At 41.3% G+C, this 17,562-nt stretch overlaps 1 protein-coding gene across 5 annotated transcripts in view; it reads left to right on the top strand.

The window, feature by feature from the left end:
• The window catches only part of MSH3 (mutS homolog 3), a 99,223-nt gene that overhangs the window by 28,511 nt on the left and 53,150 nt on the right, over positions 1-17,562 (top strand). For all 5 annotated transcript variants that reach the window (XM_027880965.1, XM_027880950.1, XM_027880975.1 and 2 more), the window contains 2 exons: positions 8,429-8,541; positions 11,420-11,534. In XM_027880965.1, the coding sequence (XP_027736766.1) occupies positions 8,429-8,541; positions 11,420-11,534 (228 nt within the window). The remainder of the gene's footprint in view (positions 1-8,428; positions 8,542-11,419; positions 11,535-17,562) is intronic.

Below are 17,562 nucleotides of genomic sequence, written 5' to 3' on the forward strand. Positions count from 1 at the left end.
TCTGGGCCCCTCAGTTCAGGAAGGATATTGAGGTGCTGGAGCGGGTCCAGAGAAGAGCAACGAGGCTGGTGAAGGGACTTGAGCACAAGTCCTGTGAGGAGAGGCTGAGGGAGCTGGGGTTGTTTAGTCTGGAGAAGAGAAGGCTTAGAGGTGACCTCATCACTCTCTTCAACTACCTGAAGGGAGGTTGTAGCCAGGTAGGGGTTGGTCTCTTCTCCCAGGCAACCAACAACAGGACAAGGGGACATGGGCTCAAGCTCTGCCAGGGGAGGTTTAGGTTAGATGTTAGGAAGAAATTTTTTACAGAGAGGGTAATCAGGCATTGGAACAGCCTACCCAGAGAGGTGGTGGATTCACCATCCCTGGAGGTTTTTAAGCAGAGATTGGATGTGGCCCTTAGTGCCATGATATAGTAATTGGAGTTGGATCAGGGGTTGGACTTGATGATGGACTTGGAGGTCTTTTCCAACCCAATCTATTCTATGATTCTATGATTCTGTATGTTTTAATAGCCTGTCAGCTCAATGCAGAGAAAGGGGGATGGGTTGTTCCACATCTGATTTTAGGATTTGCAGCGTAAATTTGGAGTTTCATTTGTTTCTGTCACCTGTGCATTTTTCATCTTTGTAGCTGTTTGGGATTTTGGAAATACATGCTTTTACCCACAAGAGTAATCCCAGGCTATCAATGAGCAAATGACTGGATCTGTGACCTCACTCTCTCTTCACTCACACTTTGATTAAGAAAGAGTTACTTTCCATGGTGGAGTGTAATTGGGGGAGCATTGTTTCATTGGTGTTTATGCAGTATGGCAGATACTAGGCAGGGTGTTATTGTATTTTGGGGGGGGGGGGGTTGTTTGGTTGTTTTTTGTTTGGTTTTTCTTGTTTTTTTTTTCTTGTTTGCTGAGGATTGTTTTTTTGTTTGTTGAGAATTGTGGGGTTTTTTCATCTGTGGTGATGGTGTTTTTTCCTTGTTTAATTTGTTTGAAGCTATGCAAGAAGAGAAGTCTATTGGAAAGAGCTACTGCATTATAGGTTAGATCTTCATTTATCCCATGTATTGTTTGTTCACAGCCACATATGACAGACAAAACATGTAACTTTCAAGTAATTTCTCTACTCCGTTTTGAGCTCAGTTCTGGTTTGCTAAAATTCTTTGCAGCCGCTTCAGTTTCATACCCCGTGCAAGTGGACTGGAGTTGTGCCCACTTGCAGTGCCCGAGTGGTCACTGAAGAACTGAGTGTCCCAGGCACAGCTGAGCTTTGTGGAGCTTTGCAAACCACATACTTTCATTTTGACAGTGCACCCCTGGTACCGTTCTGAGTGTTGTGCTCCAGTTGGTTTTGTACCCATTCTGAAATGAGCACTTTTGTGTAAATCAAGCTTCTATAGATCAGTTATGAGAACGTGTGAAAAGCTATAAAATAACCTCACTGAAATCAAGCACATAGGAATTCTGCTTCCTCTCTGTCCACAGAATCTGTTCCTCTACAATTGAGGGAAATTTGATTTGATGGAATTTTCTTTTTTTTAACAATTCCACACTGACTATTGTCGCAACGAGGGAAAGCAGGGACACTCAATATGAGTATCAAGCAAGCTTCGTTTATTGATTATACAGTACAGCTTATATAGGATATATAATGAGATCATTAATATTCTGTAATCTAACTCTATGATTGGTAACAGCCTTAACAGTCAGCTGCAGTCACACACTGTCTCCTAGAATCTTACATACTAACACTATTCTTAGCTCTAATATCTATATTTACCAGTAGCTTTCACATGTGATTGGATGTTCACCTCTTACTTACATTCTTTTCCATGCTGTCAGACTGCGGCCTTGCTGCATTCTGCAACAATTCCCCTTTTTTGTATTTGTGCCACAAAAATTGCCTGGGTCGTTCTTGACAGGGCCCTTTGCAAACACGACACCAAATATGGCAACATCAGTAGCACAATTACAACATAGACAACAGAAGCAAACCTGTTTTGACTATAGGCAAAAGCCATCCTGATAGTTTCGATTTACCAAGAGACCATTTAGCCAATTCTGACCAGCATCAATTTGCAATTCTTTGATACTTGCTTCCAATCTTCAAAGGCTAGCATGTGTCAACATATCATAATTAAATCTATACAACACATTTTCTTAAAATGTTAACACTCACAAAGTATTTTAAGTTCACACACGTAGATATCTACACAGCTTTTTTCACTCATACAGCTGTCAGGCAACAGCGTGCCCGCTCTGGCCCAGGGCCCGCAGTGCCCCAGCTCCGCAGCCGCCGCGCAGCTCCATCCTCTCTCTGTGCTCTCAGCACGGTGCTGCGTGGGCATCCCGCTCTGTGCCGGCCGTGCTGTCTCCGTGCTCTCTGGATGCCGGCACCCCCGATGTCTGCAATGCAGCCACCTCTCAGCTTCTGACCGTCTGCTTCTCCTAGCCGTTTGCGCTGTTAACAAAGGGCTTACAAACTGTTGCTATTAATAGTTCAGTTAGTTTCAAGTAGTTAGCGTGGCAAAAACAGATTAGAGCAATCAGACAATTTTGCAGAGGGTCCGCGTGAGAAAAAAATGAGAGGTCAGCCGCAGGACTGGAGCTGGTCCGACCGGTGTTCCACAGCAGGTCTCGAATCTGCAGCCCCGGGATCCCCAGTCCCATGCTCTATCGACTGAGCTATCTGGGCTCTGTTGTAGGTGGCCACACTCCCTTCAACCTAGCCAGGCTTTCATCAAGTCTCACAGCAGCTTTGTTTTCAACTCTTAGAGTAAAAATCTTTACCCCGTGTCTTCTATCTGTGAGTGTTGTGAAGAAACTATAACTTGCAAAGCAAACATGTTTTTCCTCTCGTTTAAGTTCATTAACATTGTTAAAAGTTCAAAGAATGTTATCGGCCGGCTTTACGGAGTTCCACAGTGAATGGTTACCATAGCGACTGTGTTTACACAGGGATAGTTGAATGCCGTCTTCTGCGGTGCGGCGCGGGGAAGAGGCGGGGGGCGAAACGGGACGGCTTCGATTGTGAACTGAGGCGGCCCCGGCCCCGGCTTCAGCTTGGCTCCGGCTCTGCTCTGCACAGCCGGGCCGCCCCGCCCCGCCCCGCGAGTCCTTGTCATGCAGTGCTGCTAATCCTTGCTGCTGCTTCACAGTGCCAATAACCTTTCTAATTCCTATCTAAATTAATGTCAGTAACTCCTTTGCTTTTGTAAAAATCATTTGAGCAAATTGTGCATCGCTTATCTCTCTCCATACCTGATCAGGATATATTATATGCCGGTGCAGCCCTTGCGAGACATCGGCGATGCTTTATCGACTGAGTCTGAGTCCTGTCTCTACGGTCGCTCAGGGTGTGAAGTTAACTCTTTCACCTCCCGTGCTGCTGGTCGGGACCGATGTCCGTACAACACTGTACCGTGGCGTATCTAGGCTCCTCAGTGTCTCTGTTACGGGCGCCATTTGTCGCAACGAGGGAAAGCAGGGACACTCAATATGAGTATCAAGCAAGCTTCGTTTATTGATTATACAGTACAGCTTATATAGGATATATAATGAGATCATTACTATCCTGTAATCTAACCTACGATTGGTAACAGCCTTAACAGTCAGCTGCAGTCACACACTGTCTCCTAGAATCTTACATACTAACACTATTCTTAGTTCTAATATCTATATTTACCAGTAGCTTTCACATATGATTGGATGTTCACCTCTTATTTACATTCTTTTCTATGCTGTCAGACTGCGACCTTGCTGCATTCTGCAACAGACTATTGCTCATCTTGCTTTCTTCTAGGTGCTTAGAAATATTTTCCTAGCAGTTTTTGGTCTTTTCTACTAGGTTTTCCAAGACATGAGTGCAGTTAGTCTCATCCTTTTCTTTGGACAGGCAGATGGAAGGAGCCTGAAGATTTGTGTCTCTTTATGGATGCAGATGCTGCTGCAGCACAACTGTCTGTGTTTTGTCCTGTGCTACCTAATTCTGTCCTCACAGAAGGGATGCAGTGTCACACAGTGCCTACACAACCCTCTGCCCTTTGCTTTTCTGACAGCCTCTGCTCTGTTTCCTAGGCAGCTCTTGCATCAGAGTTCCTAAAGCTACAGGAATGTTTTCTTCGAATTCCCTGGATCCAGACTCTAGGCTTGTTGATATGGTTGGAGTTCTTTTCAGTTGCAGTTCTTCCTGAGAAAATGAGGATATTGAAAAATGTTTGAAGTTTGGATAGAAAAAGGAAAGCAAGTTTTTTCTTTTGTGTGTGTATGTTTGTATGTAACATATATGTATGTGTGTATATGTATTAGAGTGTGTCAGTGTTGCTGAAAAGCCTGGAAGCAACTCTGACCCCAAAAAACGGTTTTGGGATGGGACATGTGAAAAGCTGTAGGTCCTGTTGGGTAATATGTTGTATGTGATATATTGATAACATCTATGCTGTAATTGCTGTTTGGTTTTTGTGGACAGCAGAGATTTGTATCAGATACTCAGAGGGGGTGACTGTGCTGCTGTTTTCTTGCAACAACAGTGTCTCCATCTCTGGCATCTGAAGGTTGCCCAAAGCAAATGTGGGAAAGTACTTTACTCTGACAGGAGACAAAAGCTGTGCTTATAAAAATGTATGTGTTTAGTGCCAAAAGAACAACTGCTTGGAAATGTCATTGAGGCTGTGCCAGAGAAGCTACTGGAGTTTCATGCCAAGATGTCCCAAAAAAGGAAGGGTGATTGTTCTCTAGTTCCCACTGACAAATTCAAACCTGAGCTAGAAGCAGTTGTATAATAAAGGTAACATAATGAAGCACCTTAATAAGGAAAAATGACACTATGTGCTTGTATTTCTGAAACGATTAATGCATTTGGGTTGCCTTGCCCTGCTGGGCAGTGCAGGCTTTTTTTCCCCTGTAGTGACAGACAGGTCGTCCCGTCAGAGAAAGGAGCAATTGGAATATATTGTATAGGAAAAACTAAATAAATAATTTGCCTTTCACAGATCTGTGCTTAGCATCAGAAGTAAAAATGTCACACTAAATTTTAGGAGCAGAGAGCTTCCCAAATTCTGCATCATGTCCTTGTATCCTTATGTGATACAGGGCTGTATAGTAATGTTTTGATGCCTGTGCCCCTGCGTTTGAGTAGCCCCAAAGCAGAATGAGCACAGCAGAATGGGAGTTGAAAGGTAGAATTCTGGATTTATTTGCATTCCTTAGGAAGACTTCCTGAGCTTTATGCCTGTTTAATTGTGAATTGTAGAGCAGTACTAAAGTGACTCCTGTTTTATTTCGAACGCTGCAGTTAGCTCTTGTACTTAATGCAAACTCATTCTTAATAAAAGATTGTATTATTTTTTAAATATCTGGAGTCAGTTTCTGTAAATTATTTTTATTTATGTTGTTTTCTTTTAGCTTCTAGCATTTCTTATAAATGCTTTTCTTAAGAGATTCCTCTTCCCTCCCCCCAATTGAGTGATGTCTTTTAAATATGTTTCCTGCAGCACTTGGTAAGCAAGGAGTGCTTAACTGGATACATCAAGTTGTCAGATAAATAGAGGGATTAAACCCAGCAATGTTGATCCTTTTTCACTTTCCCAGCAGGGTGACAGATATATTAGTCCCTCCAGTGACAGAATCATAGAACAACATAGATTAGAATGTACATATTACATTGTGTACACAAAAATGTGTAAATGTGTGTATTTTAGGATCTTTTTTCATCTGTTGATGGACACACTGATTTCATGTTCTTAACTGTGTCTAATAATAATCCTTTGGAGCAACTTCCATAACTCACCTTGTGAAGCGAGACAGCTCTACATCAAATCCAATTTTAATGAGAAGCTCTGTGGATTCATTTGTACCATTAGCTGACAGCTGGAAACCCTGAAACCTCTCTATTCTCTCAGTATTCAGGAGAAATTGGGCAAAGGAAGAAGAAAAGCTTTGAGAAACTGAGTTTCCTCCCTGACCAACCCTGTTGGTGTCATGGGATTGAAGTTTGCTTGTTCTCAGAGTGCTGGAAAGGATATCAGTAAAATATGAGTTGAGCTGCAGTTCATTGTAGATGTTCTGACAAGAATGATGTTTACAAAAGTTGATGGCAAATTGACTTCTGATTTAAATAGGCATTGGTAGCTGGAGAGATAAAATAAGCATCAGCATCTCACCCTGGCTAAAATCAGGAAAATGGCCTTCGGGTGATCATCTGGCGACACAAAGGACAGACATGAAAACCTTCTGCAGAAAATTTTATTTTCATACATCTTGATAAAAATTCAGATTTTTCCATATGTTGGATCTATAAATTCCTATTTTTAAACTTTATTTAGAATATCAGATGCAAACTTTCAGATAGAAGAAGTGTCCTATTTTTTTGATGTTGACATATATAGAATATAAATACGAAAATATGTGAAGTTTTTGCAGATCAATGAGTTGTTTAATTCTAACTTCAACTATTTCCCATTGATACAGCTGGCAAATATAAATAGTACTATAAGAGGTCACACAAGTTATATTGTTTTATTGTTGTAACTATCATTTTCCAAAGTTTATGCTAAGGAGTTGGATAAATATGATTATGAAACGAAAGAAAAACACAAAGAAATTACACGAACTGATTTTTAAACATTACTTTATGAACAGACAGGTGTGGCATGAACCATCCCGTGAGATACTCCCCCAGATCCTCCTCTGTTTGACTTTTTAAAAATGAATTCTGCAGACCTTATTAAGCCTTGTTTTTCTGAAGTCAGTGTTATTAAAACATAAAGAGGTAGAAATGAAAAAATCCTCTTTTAGAAAGATTTCTCCAAGTCCCTACTCAGACATGGTCCACAGAAAAGCCCTGCTGTCTTTTAGGGCTGATGTAAAGGTTTGTGCTCACCTCCAGGTACCATACAGCCCGTTGTAAATAGTTTAGTGCTGAAGTGGTGTTTTTTCAAGTGGCTGTAGTGAGGACACATGCTAATTTAGCAAAAGGAAGGAGTACGTTAGAGCAGATTATTGGTGGAGGTTAAAGCAAGTGAAGAAACACAAGCAAGAAAACAGCTGATTGTTACTGGAGGTTGAGGAACACAGGCCAATTGTCTTTTCACTTGATTTAAAATGTTTGCTCCTTCTGAGAAGGGCTGGGGAGAGGGAAATCCCAGAGGGTATAAAGACTGAAAACTTAATTGGATCAGTCAGTTAAAACTAAGGCACTGGAAGGATCATCTAGGATGCACTGAGAGAAGTCAGACCTCTAAGACTCACTTAGGTTGACATGGTGTGGTGGAAATTAACTCTTCTATTTATCCGTCGAGCCTCAGAGATGTATTAATCCTTTCAAGTGGGAATATGCAGAATGTAATACAGAAAATCTGTCTGCTTGTTTGTTCCTGTGAGGTCGGAAAGCCGTGCAAAAAGGGTATTGATTAACTTCCATCCTATAATACCTACACAATCCTTCTCATTGGCATGATTCCAATCTGCTTGAAGTATTGGTTAATTGATGTCCCAGGGTGGTTTGAGAGTGGATACTCTGTGGCCAAGTAGGTTTTATATGTGTCTTTTACTGACAGCTTTCTATTGGCTGCTGCTCCTTTTCCTTCTGTAGCTGTGTAATTGTGCTCACAGGTTGGCAGGGACACTGTGTGCCCTCTTTTTTTGTTTCTTTTTAATCACTGTATCTGTTTAATTTTGTATTAACAGCTGTACAAATTGAATTGATAATGCAGCATCCAAACTTAATTTCAGTGAGCAGTTAGGAAGAGCAGCCAGTGTAGAAAAGTTGCATCCTGTAGAGTTTGCTGGCACTGTTAAACCGGGAGGAACTGCTGACATGTTGGCAGGACTGGGTTGCCAGTAATATCATCATTGACTGGAGTGCTAAAGGACTGAGAGAAATCAAGTCCTTTAGCGTAAGGAAAGGTATTGAAATAGTTAGGAAGTAAAGGACAGAACACTTTATTTAAGCTGCATACAGGAAAAATGCAAGTAAATTCACGTGACAAGTTCTACCACATGGAACAAAATCTTTAAATGTAAAGGATAATTAAATATGGTAATAGCACAGAAGAATTGCTTAACTGTTTATTCAACATAAGTCTTTAAAAAGAGGTAAGGCAAATGCTTGTTATGATTGGTGAAATCATGTTTGTATATGCCTTGCAGGTATACTAAACAACCTGTTGCAGTCTCTTTTGGGCTTGTTCACTGTTTCTGCTGTTTCTGTTTGGTTTTTTTTTTTTTATTTACACTTCTACAATGGTTAGAAGGATCATTTTAAAAAAACACCCTTAGAAATGTTCTCAACCCACTTAAATAGCTCATCTCTTCATTCATTACCCATTCAATTCTTAATAAAGGAAAGACAAAGGAAAGTGCACCATTGTAACCTTCAGTGTTCTTCATGAAGGGAGCATAACAAACTGAAAGTAACATGTTTTTTCTTTGCAGATTACAGGATGACAGAATTAGGATAGAAAGGATGCAAAACCTCAGTTTTGAATACAGCCATGCTTTCCAGCTGATTACTGACTTCTATGCAAAAGAAGTGCCTGGTACCACAGGTATGTCATTCCACATGGCTTTGAAGTGCCATCCTGTCGACCATTATATCCACGCTGGCTTTCAGCCACCTTTGCTTAACGTTCTGCGCAGTGGGATATTTTTTTGAGCTTGGAAGACGTGAACCTTGAAAGTGAACTATCTAAACAGAAATGAATATAGGGCGAGCAATGCGATTTTTCATAGCTTGAAAATGTGTGTTTAGACAGATTTAAATTCACAGATATTTAGCAACTGGGGGTAATTACACAACATCTGAAATATTTCTTTAAGTTCACAGAATCCTAGGATATTTGGGGTTGAAGGGACCTTTGGAGACCACCCAGCCCAATCCCCTGCCCAGGCAGGGTCCCCTGGAGCAGGTGACGCAGGGAATGTCCAGGCGGGTTTGGGATGTCTCTAGACAGGGAGACTCCACACCCTCCCTGGGCGGCTGTCCCAGGCTCCGCCACCTCCATGGAAAGAAGTTCCGCCTCATGTTAAGGGGGAACTTGTTGTGTTTGAGTTTATGGCCTTTGCTCCTTGTCCTGTCTGGGCAGCACTGAACAGAGTCTGGGACCATCCTCTGACATTCCTTGGGGATATTTGTGTGGACTGATGGAATCCCTTCTCAATTTTCTCCAGACCCAGCTCATGTAGTCTCTGCTCATCAGGGAGATGCTTCAGACCCCTCATCATTTCTGTGGCCTCCACTGGACCCTCTCCAGTATCCATCTGACCTGCTGGCCACACTCTTCCTGATGCACCTCAGGATCCCACTGTCCCTCCTGACCCCAAGGGTGCTGCCAGCTCATGGCCAACTTGTCACCCACCAGGACCCCCAGGTCCTTCTCCGCAGAGCTGCTCTGTAGCAGGTCATCCTCAACCTGTGCTGGTCCTTGGGGTCATCCCTCCCCACCTACAGGACCTGCACTTGCCCTTGTTGCACCTCTTTAGGTTTCTCTCCACCCAACTCTCCAGCCTGTCTAGGTCCCTCTGAACGACAGCACAGCCTTCAGGTGGATCAGCCACTGCCCCAGTTCTGTATCACTGGCAAATCACAGGATCACTGAGGTTGGAAAAGCCCTCCCAGCCCATCGAGTCCACTCTGTGCCCAACCCCACCTTGTCATCCAGCACAGATCACTGAGTGCCAAGTCCAGTAGTTCCTTGGTCACCTCCAGGGACAGGGACTCCACCTCCCTGGGCAGTCCCTTCCAATGCCTGACGAGCCTTTCCAGCAAGAAATTCCTCCTGATGTCTAATCTGACCCTGTCCTGGCACAGCTTGAGGCTGTTTCCCTTTGTCCTGTCCTTTGTTGCCTGGAAGCAGAGCCCAACCCCACTCTGGCTCCCCGCTCCTGTCAGGGAGTTGCAGAGAGTGAGAAGGTCCCCCCTGAGCCTCCTTTTCTCCTGGCTGAGCTCCCCCAGCTCCCTCCGCTGCTCCTGGTGCTCCAGACCCTTCCCCAGCTCCATTCCCTTCCCTGGACACACTCTAGCCCCTCAATGTCTTTCTTGAACTGAGGGGCCCAGACTAAAACACAGGACTTGAGAGGCCTCTGCCATGCCCAGCACTGCCCTGGGCCTGCTGGACACACTTTGTGATACAAACCAGGTGCCACTGGCCTTCCTGCCCACCTTGGTGCACCTGGGGCCATGTTCAGTTGCTGTCACCCCCAGGGTGTTATCCAGCTTTCCAGCCCTTCTTTCCCCAGTCTGAGTGTTCCATGGGATTTGTTGTGACGCAAGGGCAGCACCTGCATTTGGTCTTGTTGACTCTCACACTGTTACTCTTGGCCCATTCATTCAGCCTATCCCAGTCTCTCAGCAGAGCCTTCCTGCCCTCCAGCACATAAACTCCCTGAGGGTCCTTTCCATCCCTTCATTTAGGTCATTGATAAACAAACTGGATCAGGCTGGACCCAGCATTGATCCCTGGCTACCAGTGACTACAGGCCTCCAGCTGGATTCTGCTTAGCTGATCACAACCCTCTGAGCTCTGCCAGTTCTTGATTCCCCTCACTGTCTATTCATCCAACCCACATTTCCTGAGCTTTCCTACGAGGGGATTATGGGAAACAGTGTCAAAAACCTTGCTGAAGTCAAGGCAGATACCACTCTTTGCTCTCCCCTCATTGACCCATCCTGCCATGCCATCATAGATTAGTCAAACAGGATTTCCACTTGGTGGGTCCATGCTGAGTGTTCCTGATGACCTTCTTCTACATGCTTGGTGATACCTTCAGAATACCCTGTTCCACCACCTTTCCAGGGACAGACGTTGAGGCTGACCAGATGGGAGTTTCCCAGGTCCTTCTCCTTGCCCTTTTTGAAGATGGGGGGAACATTCTTATCACTGAGGTCTAAAGTTCTTGTGTGTGTGAACTCTCTAAGAACAGAAGAGCAGCTTTACAAAACATCTCTGAAAAAACTTAAGTAAATGGGTTTTCTTTAAGTACTGTTTTATGTTGTGATATCATGAAGTGAGTTTTCCCAGTTTTGCATCTGGAATAGAGACTGTAGTAGGGCACTGTGCAAAATGCTATCCAATATGAATGGCTTTCTTACAGAAGTGTCAGAATTCCATTCTTAGTTTGTATATTTAGATGTTTGTTATGCCAACAGTTTGTCATTTTTTATGAAGAAAAACCTGCGGAGTCAAATGTTTTGTTTTTCATAATGTGTTTACACTATTGCAATGTTATACATTCTTTGGAACAGTAAGTGTTATTCCGGAGCCTTGCTTTATGTTGATTTATAGATCTCATAAAACACTGTACATGCATTGCAGATTTCTATTATAATAAATTGGAAAACAGATTGTGCTTTTTCTACAATACATTAGTAGTAGACAGTGAGTTAACAGGAAAATAAAAATGTAACAAGAAAAAAATTTTTTTTAGGTCCCCAGAAACTATCTGTAATACTAAGCTTGGATAAGCCTGTTATTTGCTCTCTGGCAGCAGTAATTGCATATCTTAAAGAATTTAATTTGGAAAGGATGCTTTACGATCCAAGGTAAGTTGCCTTACATAAACTCCCAATTCGAATCACCATTTCCTATAAGTGTTAGCAGGCATCTTCCCTGACTGCAATGAACACACCTACTAGAGCGATAAACATAGTCTTTGTAAAAATTATACCTTACTTTTGGTCTCCTAATCAGAAATTGAAAGAATCAAGGGATTTCTTTAAGTGGTGTTTCATGAAAATCTTCATGAAGTGTTTGTGTAGATATGACTGTCAGTAATGTGAATTAATATGTAGTGCTGCCAAGTGTTACTGAAAACAAACAAGGTGCAAAAACTGGTAAATACTAGGGAGGAAATTTTAAAGTTTGTTTATATCAGCTATCACATCTCACCTCAGTAAACCAAATGTAGGGCTTTTTTGGGCAGCTTTAAAAAAAATTAGTGCTGTAACTTAGCTTTGCAGATGTTTTATTTTGCCAGCAGTGTGTAAATAATTTCTTCTTTCTGTAGTTCTGGAAGCAGATACAAATACTAGTGTGTTGTTATGTTTAGGCAGTACTCAGCAGGCAACTTTGAGTTGGCAAATCTAGTTATCAGTTATAAAGAAAACATGCATTTGGCATATCCTAGGTTTCTGGAAAATCCCTGGACTATCACCATTTGTGCAAAACCACACAGACATGGGTATACCTTGTCTTCCCTTAAGCAATCTCAACCCTTTGGTTTATTAGATATGCTCAAATGAGCACTCAAAATTTGTGACAGGATTATGCAGGTGGAAGCAAATGAAAACAGAAAGATATCATTGCTCAAGTTTCTCTTTTCCTGTGTTGCACTGAGTATAAAACACTGCTATCGTACCTTGCACAAGCATAAAACACTGGTATCCTACCTGACTGAGCTTTGAAAATACCATTGGGGCTTATTAAATAAAACAACTTTAGCTGTCATGGATCCTGTGCAAAGTATTCTGCTGATTGTCCCAGTATTCCTCTGTTCCATAAGTAGGCAGGATTTAGGGAAGTCAGTCTGGCTGCAGACTGGAAACTTAAAAGCATGTCATTTGTAGGTCGTTCACATGTTGTCTGAGTTTTAAGTCTGATTTTGAAGGGCTCCCTACCTTGCTAGTTTTGTTACAATGCAGCTGCATTTAAAAAATCAACTGCAGATGCCAGCTTTAAACACTTTTGCATGTGTCTGCTAAAATGTTTGGAAATTATATATACATGGGTCTTCTGGATTTTGGGGTGGATTTTCTTCCTTAAGTTGCCGTTATCCACTCCAAGTAGTATTTAAATGTTAACAAAAAGTTTGATGGGCTTATAGAGCTAATGAGGAAAGAATTCCTGTGGCATCTTCACTGCATCATCCATCAAGGAGCTGATCTGTGGTGCTCCTGCTAATACTCTTTGGTTGACTTTTTTTTATCCTGTGTGGGTTTTTAATGGTTTTTTTTTGGTGGGATTTTGTTTGTTTTGGTGGGGGCTTTGTTTTTTTATTTATTTTTTAATATGCTTGCAGGGGTTAAGAAATCTTTTCGTAGAGTTTCCAAAGAAGAAAGTGGACTCCAAGGAAATGCCATTTCATGGTTACACTTGCAGGTCACTGCTGTCACAGTGCCCTTTGTGCAATCACACGTGAGGTGAATGTTCTTTCAGCTGGAGGAAATGCAAAATCCACCTTTTTTGTAGAAGTAATTGAGAACTAGAGGAGAAACCTCATTGTGTGAAGGCTTATGTAGCAGCAATCAGTCACATTTGTAACAGCTGCATCCTAAAATGAAGTACAATTATCAGCTGGGAAGGAAAAGCACTAATTCTTGGCATTGACATTTGCCTGCTGAAGGTTGTTCTAATGGATTTTTTGTGAATGTATGAACATCTGAGTGAAGAGGCAAAAAACTACTCAATATCCTGGAGATGCTCTGTGAAGAAATAAAATACACTGTTTGAGAAATCCGTGTAGTTGGGAGCTCGGAATCCAATGTGTTTATTCCTAAAGCCTTTATGCTTTGACTACCCGATACTGAGTTCTACTTGCTGTTTTTAGCGTGTCACAGGTATTGACATAGTGAGACAAATGCTGAGGCAAATTCCAATCTTTTTCCTAATGCCAGTGACATACTATCTAAAAACTGAAAAGTGAAAGACTTTTAAGCAAAGCATGTCAGGCTCATGAATCTTCTGAATTAGGAAGCAGAGAAGAAATACTTCCATTGCACTGTCAAGCAACTTAAAATTCCTAGAAGAATTCAGGTCAGTGAGCATGAAGTTGGAGTTGTGAGATAGTTTTGGGTTTTTTAAAGTAAGTGACACAGATCTGGATGAAGACCTATTTGATAGGAAGAATGACAGAAAAATTCATTACACCTCTATACCTTCTTTGGATAAACACTCTTCTCACAGCTGAAAAGAATTCCATCTCTATTTAGTAGTGAGACTTATGAAACATCATGTAAGGGATAACGAAACCTCATTGGTGGAGGGGGAGCAAGTTTTGTTCTAATATTTAGATGAAGCTTTTGAAACTACTTTTAAGATCCTAAGTAAGGGAAAATACTAAAAAGAAATAAAGATTTCTGTCGCAGCAGGACCTCAGGGTATGACTGGACCGTATCAGAGTTCTAACAGCAAGTAAAAATAGATTTAATAATGAATGATACAAGGTGTTTTTAATCAATGTGCTCTAATAGCTTTACATAATGAGAGACCTTGATTAAAGGCTTTTGTCAGGAAGTTGGTGCACATATAGGAGAGGTTTTCAAATACATTTGAGACCCAGTTTTGCTTGAAAAATCATCATTTGCACAGCAGTTGCTGGGAAGATGTGTCTCAATGTATTTTGATTTTACTTATATGTTTTCCAGCATATTGGAAGTGGAAGAGAGAGTTGGTAGATTTTGAACAGTGAACTTAAAGAAATGCAGGGAATGGTACACAACACAGAATAGTGCCAAAAGTAGCCTTGTGGCACTATTCATTCATGTTTTCAAACCTGGTTAATTAAACTCAAAACAGAGTCTAGACTCGATGTCCTTTGCTACTTAGACTGTGGTAATGCCATTCATACCTAACAAAAACTATGCTTCTACAAAATGGAGAGACTTGTTTTTATTTCTTAAAGCTTTTAGGGATTCCTGCAACTCTTGTCTATATCAGTTTATTCTGTGGTTTATTCACCCTCAGAGATCTTGAAGACATGGACTCTAGAGCTCTGTAAAAGGTAATTGAGCAAAGAAGATCTGCTTTCAGTACAGCGCCTTGCATGTTCACTTAGAAATTCTACAGATTTCCAGAATTAAAGTAGTTGAAAACTACTGATCTGAATACCATGCATTCACTTAGGCTGGGTTACTGAGTGTGAAATTACATGTAATATCTTCTGTGCAGAGAATAATGAAGAAAGCATTAAAAAGACTGTTCACTGCAAGCTTCTCTGCAGGCAAAATCACAGAATGGTTTGGGTTGGAAGGGACCTTAAAGCCCATCCAGTTCCACCCCCTGCCAGAGGCAGGGATACCTTCCACTATCCCAGGTTGCTCCAAGCCCCATCCAACCTGGCCTTGGACACTTACAGGGATGGGACAGCCACAGCATCTCTGGGCAACTGTGCCAGGGCCTCACCACCCTCACAGGGAACAATTTATTCCTAAAACTAAATGTCTCCTATTTTAGTTTAAAGCTTCCCCTTGCCCTGTCACTAACTGCCCCTGTAAAAGTCAGTCACTCTCTTTTTTTTATAAGCCCCCAGTAAGTAGGGCCACAGTGACCAAGATCATCCAGTTTCAGCAGTAACACGTGAGAATTGAAGCCTGAGGACGTAGTTTACTGTCCTAAAGCAGTCACAGCAACCCTTTCATACTCATTTTCTTGTGTGGTTCTGCTCTGAAAAGTCATTTTATGGTAGGAACCTCTTTGTCATGAGTATTCCCCATAAGATTCCTAAACTTTCCTGGAAGTTTGTGTTTGTTTCCTCTTTTCCTTTTTCCAAGCCCAGAAATGACACGATCCTACAGTGCTGTGCTCCTCAGTTGCCATCTGTTTCCATCACTTGTGTTTTGTGCTCTTGAAGTGCGTGAGACCGTTGCAAATCTGTTCTTTGAAACATTGTCACCTACAGAAGGAGTTATGTCATTGTGATCCAGTCCAAATGGTCTTTGAAGGGTCATTTCTAGTGGTTCAAGAGGTGGCTGATAGCAGTGCATTAGCATTTCACACAAGGATTGTGTTGAGACCTTTGCTGCAAAACCAGCACTGACTTAATAGTTGTTTACAGCCTATTCTTATGCCATTTGATCTCTAAATTCCCTACAAAGAGTCTGTTCTTTTCACATTTTACCAAGTTCTGATCCCAAGCTGAAGGAAGATGAGTGGGTGGAAGCAAAACATGTTCTGAGCTGTGACATCTGGAATTGTTGGTTGGGCATATACTGCACTTGATCCTGACTATTATTCATATACTCCAAGCTCTCAATTACCATGATTAATAGCAGGGTGAAGTAACTCAGATAAAGAAAACACCTGGATAATATAAGACATACATAATTTTGCTGTGAAAACAACTTTTGCTTGTCTGATTCTGAATGAATAGTAAATACACTGTGCAGTGGAACAGAGTGAGTTGTCTTCAGATACTCCAGTGTGGTCTATGTTAAGTGCTCTAAAGCCAGGAGAAGTGGGGAAGCAGCAGAACCAGTAAATCCTCCCTAAAGCATCCTTTCCACTTTTGAGAAGAGGTGGAAAGGCTTGATTCTCACCCAGCTGGGTTTAAGAGATCACAGAGTCGAGTTGTGGCAAACTGGAAAACAGTGGTTTAGGTAGTCCCAGGAGCAAAAGAGGTACTTTCAGAAGAGCAGGTAGGATTTGTTGTTGGCTGTAGGCATGGGGAACCAAGCAGAAACCATTCCTAAATAATTTTTGCCAGCATCAGCAGTTGTGACTAAAGATAATAAAAGGAAGTGGTGTTTTATTGCTTACAAGTTTGTGTACTTTGGAAAGTATTGTGGGTTTTGCCTCCAGTGTTTTGTTTTCCTGGTCAGTTTTGTTGGTTGCTGGAATAGTACACAAAGCAGACTAATTATAACTATGGATACAGTTCTGAGTCAGCTGTACTTCCAAAAGATCATTAAACTTCTTGAGGGCCCTCAGTTGAATCTGCTTTTTCTTTTCAATTCTGTAAAAAATACATCACATTTGACCCATTAGTTAGGAAGAAATTTGCCAGCAGGCCCAAACACCTGCATACAACATAAATATATAACATTAGTCTCTGAATATTTCATGTTTCTGGAAGTTTTGGTATTGTTTTTGTTTTTAATATAGCAGCTATGTGTGCCTAACAGAAAAGTTTGAGCATTCGCATGCTTCTCCAGAGGGTTTAAAATCGAATACACTGAAAAAAATTCTGTGAAAGGTCAAGAAAAGAGTTTTAAATCCTGTCCAGCAAGTTATTCTGCTTAATCTAAGACAATAAAGAGTGTCCTAGATTCTATGCAAAGGGCAGTCAGCAGTATGATTAACCTAGACAATCATGACTTGGTTTGTCAGAAGCATTTAGTGAGGATCTTGCACTTAATGGTTCAAACTACAACGTGTGTGTGTGTGAGACTGAAATAATTTTCATATCTAATATGATTACACATCTAACACAATTGTTTTTTTGGTATTGATTCTAAAGCAACACAGCCTTTGGGTTGGTCTTATCCAGTTCTGTTAAGAAGTATCAAAAGGTCAAGTAATTTTGGTCATGGTTATTTCACATCAAAACCAAAATCAAATAGTTTAAATGTACTATATATTTATTTTCCTAAATAATTGCACTGGTAGCGTGTTTAAATTTGCAGTAGTAATAAAAAAAAAGAATATGTGTTTTGATATGCTTTTTTGATGATGAGTTGTGTTAAAAATCTGTTCCACTCCTGAAGTATTGATTATTAGTCCAGTCTCTGCTTAGTTGTAGACTAAATAAATTAGCCATTTAGTGTCAAAGGATTAGATAACAGGAGAGCTGGATTTTATTCTGAACTTTGTCAGAGTCATTGCCCAGAAACTTGAAAGTGAGTCTTAAACAAAAGA

Source organism: Empidonax traillii, unplaced genomic scaffold (assembly GCF_003031625.1).
Source record: "Empidonax traillii isolate 1590-97213 ecotype Southwest subspecies unplaced genomic scaffold, ASM303162v1 scaffold6:size4315531, whole genome shotgun sequence".
Taxonomy (NCBI): domain Eukaryota; kingdom Metazoa; phylum Chordata; class Aves; order Passeriformes; family Tyrannidae; genus Empidonax; species Empidonax traillii.